The 8,401-nt window shown below is 39.8% G+C and overlaps 2 protein-coding genes across 5 annotated transcripts in view; one reads left to right on the top strand and one right to left on the bottom strand.

Annotated features, from left to right (window-relative positions):
• The window catches only part of helz2a (helicase with zinc finger 2a), a 13,187-nt gene extending 10,121 nt beyond the window's left edge, over nucleotides 1-3,066 (top strand). For all 3 annotated transcript variants that reach the window (XM_047810206.1, XM_027152222.2, XM_027152224.2), the window contains 6 exons: nucleotides 1-156; nucleotides 437-571; nucleotides 666-878; nucleotides 998-1,157; nucleotides 1,782-1,955; nucleotides 2,834-3,066. The exon at nucleotides 1-156 is cut by the window's left edge and continues 37 nt beyond it. In XM_047810206.1, coding sequence (XP_047666162.1) covers nucleotides 1-156; nucleotides 437-571; nucleotides 666-878; nucleotides 998-1,157; nucleotides 1,782-1,955; nucleotides 2,834-2,946 — 951 coding nt within the window. In that variant the 3' untranslated portion in view covers nucleotides 2,947-3,066. The remainder of the gene's footprint in view (nucleotides 157-436; nucleotides 572-665; nucleotides 879-997; nucleotides 1,158-1,781; nucleotides 1,956-2,833) is intronic.
• Nucleotides 3,067-3,205: 139 nt separating this feature from the next.
• Nucleotides 3,206-8,065, bottom strand: LOC113646179 (very-long-chain (3R)-3-hydroxyacyl-CoA dehydratase-like). Of its 2 annotated transcripts, none has more exons than XM_027152243.2 (8): nucleotides 7,798-8,065; nucleotides 6,817-6,865; nucleotides 6,615-6,725; nucleotides 6,289-6,359; nucleotides 5,500-5,612; nucleotides 5,322-5,416; nucleotides 4,443-4,574; nucleotides 3,206-4,277 (listed from the first exon to the last, which is right to left on the bottom strand). In XM_027152243.2, exons 1-8 carry the CDS (start codon nucleotides 7,810-7,812, stop codon nucleotides 4,204-4,206), a joined length of 660 nt encoding a protein of 219 aa, XP_027008044.1. In that variant the 5' UTR covers nucleotides 7,813-8,065; the 3' UTR covers nucleotides 3,206-4,203. The 2 variants fall into 2 exon arrangements, with proteins under 2 accessions (XP_027008044.1, XP_027008042.1); XM_027152241.2 differs by having other exon boundaries at nucleotides 6,232-6,359; nucleotides 7,798-8,064.
• Between the last annotated feature and the right edge of the window lie 336 nt (nucleotides 8,066-8,401).

The raw sequence follows: 8,401 nt of genomic DNA, 5'->3' as shown, positions 1-8,401 counted from the left end.
CTCAAGAAGCATGATGTGATCTTGTGCACCTGCTCAACTGCTCTAAAACCGATCCTAATGGAGACCATGGACTTCCGACAGATTCTAATCGATGAGTGTGCCATGGCTACAGAACCAGAAGCCTTCATTCCTTTAGTCTCACATAAACCTGAGCAGGTGAGAACACAGGACGTTTGTGACTGTGAAGAAAAACTGTTTTTTTTTTACATATGACCAATTTTCCTACCAGAATATCTTAAATTATTTGTGAACAACTTTTGTGTTGAGTAATGTTTTATGTGCACACCTAAAAGATCACTGTACAATTGATGAAATCCACTGGAGCCGACTTCATGAGTCTGTTTTTGAGGTTAAACACCGTACAAACAAACCAGGTTAAAATAAATATAAGAGAAAGTTTTAGATTATATAAAGTCGTTTTATTTTATTTTTGTAGATTGTGCTTTTAGGTGACCACAAACAGATTCGGCCAATCGTCACATGCTCCTCTGTGAAGGAGCTCGGCATGGATAAGTCTCTCTTTGAACGATATATGCACCATGCAGTGATGCTGGACACACAATACAGAATGGTAAATGAATAACAGCTATTAAAAATGGTCATTTATGCTTTCAAACAAAAAATAACAAGGTCAAAAGACACTAAACCTCTTTTGTGTTTTATAGCATAAGAGTATCTGTGAGTTTCCCTCAGCTGAATTTTATGAGGGGAAACTGAGGACTGGAACTAAGGAAAGATGCTGCCTTCTGCTGGACAAAAACAACATGCCAACTGCTATCCTGTTTGGTCATGTTGAAGGAGAAGAGATCAGTTTATCAGTTTCCACAACGGCTGGAAATGAACATTCAGCAGCAAATGAAATGGAGGCCAAGCAAGCGGTAAGCTGAAGACTGATGTCTACTCCTACTGTAAAAAAGTCTCATTTGTCTTTGTGAGAGACCAAGCAGTTAATAAAACACAATCATCATTATTGTCTATTCACTGTTAACCTGATCAGGTACGGGTTGCAGATCTTCTAATCCGTCAGTCTCACGTGAAACCAGAGGACGTTGTCATTCTGACCCCCTACAATGCACAGATGTCTAAAATCAAGCAGATGTTGGAGAAAAATCAGGCCGTTAAGGATGTCAGTGTTTTTACAATTATGAAGAGCCAAGGTGAATTTCCTATCACTACCTCACACAAAATGCTCTTTAAAAGTTTGGAATCACTCCCAATATTTTCCACAAAAAACGATATATATATACATCAAATAACTTGAAATTCATTCCACATAGACAAGTTTAGATATAATGATTATTATAGCTTGAAATAAATGGAATTGAACACTGCAGTGTCACGCCTTGCTTCCTGACGCATCTCCCACAAGATGGATTGGTTTCATTTATAGACAGAACTCCGGCTGAAAGCTTCCTCTCTAAACAACAGGTCTAGCATCATTTGGAGCAGTGCTTTGGGTCATTGTCCTGTTGTAAGATAAACTTGATTTCTGATAAATGTTATTTATTTTTGTGGAAAAGGTGATTCCACACTTTTGAATGGTTGTGTAGTCCTTGTGTAGTTCTGAACTCTATGCACCTGGCTAAGATCTAAAATGGTCATGTTATTAGGTTATTTAAGATCCAAATAATGATGTTATCTTTTATACTTGATTATTTTTATACACTAAAAAGGACCAAGTGTAACTGTTGAAAGGTGATAGACTGAAACCTGTAATATCAGCTATAATAGTGTTAATGTATGTATGATAATGTATTTTGTGTGTGTGTGTGTGTGTGTAGGGAGCGAGTGGCGTTATGTGATACTCTCTACAGTTCGTTCTTGCCCACTTTCTGAGATAGAAGGTGAGCCGTACAAATACAAAGGGTGGCTGAGGAAGAAACTTGGCTTCATCATAGACCAGAACCAGGTCAACGTCGCTATCACACGTGCTCAGGACGGACTCTGCATTCTGGGTAAAACAACAAAGAAAATATCCACAAGATATAACCTTGATTGTTGTTGTGACACCAGTACAGAGAAGTGTAACTTCTTTCTTTCTTTTCTTTCTTTTTTTTTTCTTTTACTATTCAGTCCACATCACGGTAAATACTCTGATACTCAGTTCAGAAGTATTGATTTAAGTTAAACAGTTTCACCAGGACGGTTTTATACAACAAACTAGACGTAGGCTAATATTCTGGAATTATTGTGGATGGAATCACTGGAGACTATCACACTGCTATTGCGTTGGTCAGCTACTGTATGTGCTCTGGTCTTCATCAGTGAACATTTGAAGACTTTGGCAGAAAGAAATTAAGTGTTAAGGGAAGTGTTAAATCGACTCTGCTCTATTAGTTCCTCAGGAGCTGAAGTTCCTCCTGGTTGTTTAATTCCATTGGACTACAGACTGTCGTAGAAAGGACATTATTTACATTGACATTATTTCCTGTCCAGTGTCACCCAAATGACGATGAGGTTCACTTCTGATTCTGGTTCTTCTCAAGGTTTCTTCCTCATATTATCTCAGGAAGTGTTTCCTCACCACCGTCACCTCAGGATTGTTCATTAGGGACCAGAAGCAGCAAAAATGTGTGACAGTTAAACTACATTAAAAACCATTTCCAAGTCCATTGTACTGCTCAAGCCTCAAAGCATCTATGGAAGAAAAAAAACTTTGGAAAATAAAAAGCCACGAAAACCCAAAAATATTAGATAATTAGATGCAGATATAATTTTATATTTATATTTTTTATTCTGTTTCATGGGAATAGTCCAGAATTCTCTACAATACAGATTTATATGAAAAGCTTCACTCAGCTGATAACCATCAGATGTTCTGTCTGCTTTTCAGGCAATCGTTACTTACTGAACTGCAGTGCGCTGTGGGGAAGACTGCTGTCTCACTACCAGCAAAAGAACTGTGTGCTGGACTCTGCTGAGGACATTAGAGTCGTGAAAGTTTAAGAAATATGTAAAAAGTGTGAATATGAAATGGTGCTTGTCTCTCTGAGGAACAGGAATCGTGGTGCACAGGCATAATCATTGGGGATAAATACAAACACATTTAAATATAATATTATTATATTATACACTAATATTAATCTTGAACCTTTTTATAATATTTATATTTATTTGTATGGTAAACATTTTGTATTATATTTATGTTCTGTAAATCTGCTTTGATACAATGTTCATTTTTAAAAGCCATAGAAATAAAATTGAATTGAATTTGAAATGATTTTATTCTACATCACAAATCAGGAGCCTTGTGAAGTTTCTTTACTCAAAGGCTCAGTAAACAGTACCAACATATTAATACTATTACAGGAAGCAAAGATACTTGATCTGCACTGATGTGGATGGACGTCATGGACACTAAAACTGAGAGCGTAGTAGATTAAAAACCTCAGATTCAGACAAAAATCTCCACTTCACGCAAAAGGTACAACAAAGCATTTCAATTCCATTCAAGTAAAAGACTATAAAAATCCCTCAAATCACCAGCTTGTGCAGTTTACTGTCAGAACCGCCTTTATCTATCTCAAAATACATCTACGCTAGCTGATATAAACATGGATATAAAACTATGTACAGAATAAAAGACATTTACTTTGGCAACCGTCTCATGGACACCTACACGAGACCTGCACCTGTCTTTGGTGTGTCATATAGTAAAGCATATAAAGTGTGTAAAGAGAAAAATTACTGTTTATTCTACAGATTCTGAAATGACAGATTTGTTGGTACTCAAGAAAAGATGATGAATATTTGGGTTAGAGCAAGATTTCAAATTTAAATTAGTATCACACACATCCTCTGTCTTCAGCCATGAATCAGTCACTCAGCTTGTTTAAATGGAGAAATTTGGCACACTGAACATGTTCTATGATCATCTATGCTCTGTGGCCTATCATCTGAATCTCACTGAGTCTTTAGACAGAGCTGAAACGTGCAGTCTGAAGACCTGAGACAGACTTCCTGAGGATCACTGGACCACACTACCTGAGTCTCATCCTGAAACTGCTTGAGGATTAGGTTAAAGCTGCCATCATTTCTGGGCCATTATCTTTTGTTTCATGATTTCTTGACATGGAATGGTACCAACAAATTTGTCCATGTCTGTAAGAGTACTAAAAATGTAAAGCAAATAAACTTCATAGCAAACACTGAGTAATCCAGGGAGTATAGCATTGTCGTTTAGACACATTAAAACAGCATTATTCAGTCTGTGTGCTCTTTCAGTCGAAAGGATCTTCTGCTTGGGCTCACCAGATGTCGGATGTTTATGGCAAATCCTGTAAAACACACATAATTTACAGCACATACAGTCCATCAGTCTCAAAACTATTCCATTAAACCAGCAGGACACCATAGGTGTAACAAATCATACGGATTCACGTACAGAACAGATTCAGCTGAACAAACACAGGATATGATGTGAAGATCATTTTCTGTCTCACCAAAAAACATGAGGAGGAGGTAGAGTCGGAGCGAGAAGGAGAAACTGACGGAGAAACCCACTGCCTCAGGGAGAGGAACGCTGAAGAGTCTGGTCTGATCGAACAGCGGAAGAGACTGGAGCACAGCAACAGCTGCAACACAACCACAGAAGGTGAACTGCTTCTGCTTTGTCTTCTGTCCCCAAACAACCCCTGGGGCAGCGCTCATATGCAGGAAAATGTACGCAGACAAACCAGAACCACTGCATGTCTGTATCATGCATCACAGGGTTTTAATCTAAGCACCAGCCTGAGGATTTGACATTTCAGAAATTACACCTCTGTTGGTTCATTCAGTGTGAACCACTGAGGATCAAAACCGTTTCTCAAACTCTTCAGAGAAAAACAAAGAGCTGGGGGTTGTGTTCAGAGATTTAAACAGTGAACTTGTGCCAGATGTTCACATCATTCAGCAGTAACACACAGGGGTGGGGCTAGAACCAGAGTAGCGGGGTGGGGCTAGGACCAGAGTAGTGGGGTGGGGCTAGAACCGGAGTAGCGGGGTGGGGCTAGAACCAGAGTAGCGGGGTGGGGCTAGAACCAGAGTAGCGGGGTGGGGCTAGAACCGGAGTAGCGGGGTGGGGCTAGAACCGGAGTAGCGGGGTGGGGCTAGAACCGGAGTAGCGGGGTGGGGCTAGAACCGGAGTAGCGGGGTGGGGCTAGAACCGGAGTAGCGGGGTGGGTCTCAGATGCACTCACACACACAAACAGACGTGCGCCCACACACAAACACTCACAGACGAATGCACACGCACACAGATGCACACACATGGACACAGACACACACACGCACCCACACACGAACATAGATGGACACAAATGCAGGACAGATTTCCTCACCTTCTGTCAGAGTAGTGAGGGGGTACAGCAGTGCATGACGGAGCCAGATCAGTATCCTGAACTTGGCATCAAGACTCAGCACGGGAAACGCAAGCCTACACACACACACACACACACACACAGATTTATGCATTTGACCTGAACACCTACAAATCTTTCCACTGATTTAGTGACTCACCTGAAGACCTCAGAGATACTCCAGAGGTAAAAAACCCAGAAGACCACACTGCTCTCCTGCATCTCTGGCAAACTGCCAAAGACCACAAACAGAACCACGTTCCTCCCCATCACCTTCACACCATCGCCACAGACACAACCAGCACAGGAAAAATCAGAAACAGAATCAGAAATACAACACAGAACATAATTTCTACAGAGAATTTGAACTGTCTGAAGACTGAATAGTAAATCAGACGATTGTTTATATAATTAAAAAGATCCATAGCGTCGCAGGAGGATAGACCATGAGCACCCTCTCAAATCTATCTAAGAAACAGCTCCAGTAAACAAACGAGTAGTTGAACAGCAGATATAGGAAAGAACTCCAAAACTCTACAATGTTTATATTCAATAAAACACACACAGATATAAGATACAAATTGGTGACCAAAAAACCTTCAACTAAACACCTACATACAGTGTGTGAGGTATTGGACCGAGTTTGAGCCAGTGTTCTCAAACATCATCATCATCATCAACATCATCATCATCATCAAAACCCCAACTGAGAGCATTTTCTGTAGAAGAGACTGGTGTTAATCCGTCCAGTTCAGTTCCTGAGACTTCGGTGTACTGACATTGTTTAGATTCCTCCTGGTGACCAAACAGCCTACTAACATACCTGATGATGCATCTTTCCTTTAATCTGTCACACATGTGTATAATGAGGAACACAGTTGCACAGCCTTGCCTGTATCATGGCAGGGAAGACAGGAGTATTAACCAGACCGACTGCTGCGTTAATCACCTCCAGAACCGCCAACATCTGACAGCCATACAGCACCGCGGCACAGGAGCTAAACGCACTATACAAAGCACCTAGAGATCCAATAGATTCACATGTTAGATATACAGTTACAGATAACTTACATACTGTATCATAACCTGGCTGTAAATTCACCAATAATGTGACATCATCATGTTATGTGTGATACACTAGTGATACACTTATCAGATGTCACATATATTTACAATATACAGTCCCACTGTTCTTTCTCAAAGCCCTGGTGTAAGCACACACTGGATATAATGTGTGATCATCACATTGTGTTTGGATATCAGGTGGAGTCTAACCTTGACCATGCAGGATGAGATTGGCTGTCAGAAGGCTGAAGGTCCAGGAGAAGCCCAGGAACTGAAGTAGGTTGTACACAAACAGGTAGTGTCTTCTCAGGGCGTCTAGCACTGCAGTACATTTAACACAAACTTCACTGCATCTACAGAGATTTACTGTACTCACACACTGTTCCACTGCTGAGATGTGGATGTGTCTTACCGCTGCACTGCTCCTCACGTTTACCAGCTGGAATACTCTGTGTGGCCTCCTAAAATAGATCACAGCCCATTAACACAAGAAATAAAGGTTTTACCCAAAGTACACCCAAAAGTATTGGAAGTGAAGAAGTTTGGGTTTAATATATAGAAGAAGTTTGGGTTCAATAACTCTGGAGAAAAAGATACAGCTACTGTAACACAAGTGATAACTAATCTTTTTCCTTGATGAACATTAAAAAACACTATAAACTATAGAGAGTAGGAAGTTGTTGTTAGTAAAATGTTAGAAATGCCAAATACTGTGGTATAATAAGATGAATAAACATATAACTGAGATATCTCAGAGACTTTATTTGTCAGTCCTGCAATCAAAAAGTGAATGTCTCTCTCTCTCTCTCTCTCTCTCTCTCTCTCTCTCTCTCTCTCTCTCTCTCTCTCTCCACCCTCTCTTAATAATTGATGTATTGATGTATATATGTATATGATTATGTGTGTGTGTGTGTGTGTGTGTGTGTGTGTGTGTGTGTGTTTCTGCAGCACAAAAGCTAACTAAACTTTCACTACAAACAGGTACCAGTGTGTATTTGTGATTAGGTCTAGGGAAAATTCAGGCATATAATCTATTAGCAGTACCTGACTAAAGTTTCTGATTGAAGAATTTTATAAATATAAAGATATTGTTCAAATTAATTGGCTGTTTGTGTTGTCCTACTGTGCAAGATTTCCCAATTGCTGTTTTTCTGGTTTCCTACAAACCAGGACAGAGCTCTTACTGATGAGTAATGGATGGATGGATGGATGGATGGTGGATGTACGGATGTATGTACGGATGTATGTACGGATGTATGTACGGATGTATGTACGGATGTATGTACGGATGTATGTACGTATGGATGGATGGATCGAAGTGTGTATGAAAAGATAAGGTGGCTCAGGAGGATATACAGCACAATCTGGATGAGATCTCCAAATAGAAGCTTACCTGCTGCTGATCCATTTCAGACCGTGTGTTTGGAGATCAGATGAAGCGACCACAGGATTTTGAGCTTACATCCCTTCACCGGAGAAAAGTTTCATCTTATCGGTCCTGGAAGCCTTCATTTTTGACGTCGAGCAATTATATAATTCTTCCTGTTAAACTCTGATCTTTAATCTCATTCAACACAGTCTACAGCGCGCGAGGCTTATTTACTGCGTCCTAGTAACGCTACTAGAAATAAGCTGGTGTGTGTGTGTGTGTGTGTGTGTGTGTGTGTGTGTGTGTGTGTGTGTGTGTGTGTGTGTGTGTGTGTGTGTGTGTGTGTGTGTGTGTGTGTGTGTGTGGGCGGAGACATCACTGCAGTGTCGGAAGTCAAGCCTCTTGTTCATCCTCTTTATTCCGCAGTTTAGTATTTATAGATTATATTATTTTATTTTATATTATTTTATATTATATTATATTATATTATATTATATTATATTATAGTGTAGTATATTATATTATATACCCATTGTGCTCGTTATATATCATATAAACATTTTCACACAATTTATGGACGATGATCTGTAATGAACTGTATAGCTACATTGCCTGATTTTTTTTTATT

Source organism: Tachysurus fulvidraco, chromosome 2 (assembly GCF_022655615.1).
Source record: "Tachysurus fulvidraco isolate hzauxx_2018 chromosome 2, HZAU_PFXX_2.0, whole genome shotgun sequence".
In the NCBI taxonomy this organism is placed as follows: Eukaryota; Metazoa; Chordata; class Actinopteri; order Siluriformes; family Bagridae; genus Tachysurus; species Tachysurus fulvidraco.
This window is presented reverse-complemented; position numbering and strand designations above follow the sequence as displayed.

What these genes read in the sequence shown, in the direction of transcription:
- LOC113646179 (XM_027152241.2), bottom strand. An exon ending in TCTCATCCTGCATGGTCAAG is followed by an intron (nt 6,360 to 6,614) that starts GTTAGACTCCAC and finishes TTGGATCTCTAG; the next exon opens with GTGCTTTGTATAGTGCGTTT. An exon ending in TCTTCCCTGCCATGATACAG is followed by an intron (nt 5,613 to 6,231) that starts GCAAGGCTGTGC and finishes GATGGTGTGAAG; the next exon opens with GTGATGGGGAGGAACGTGGT.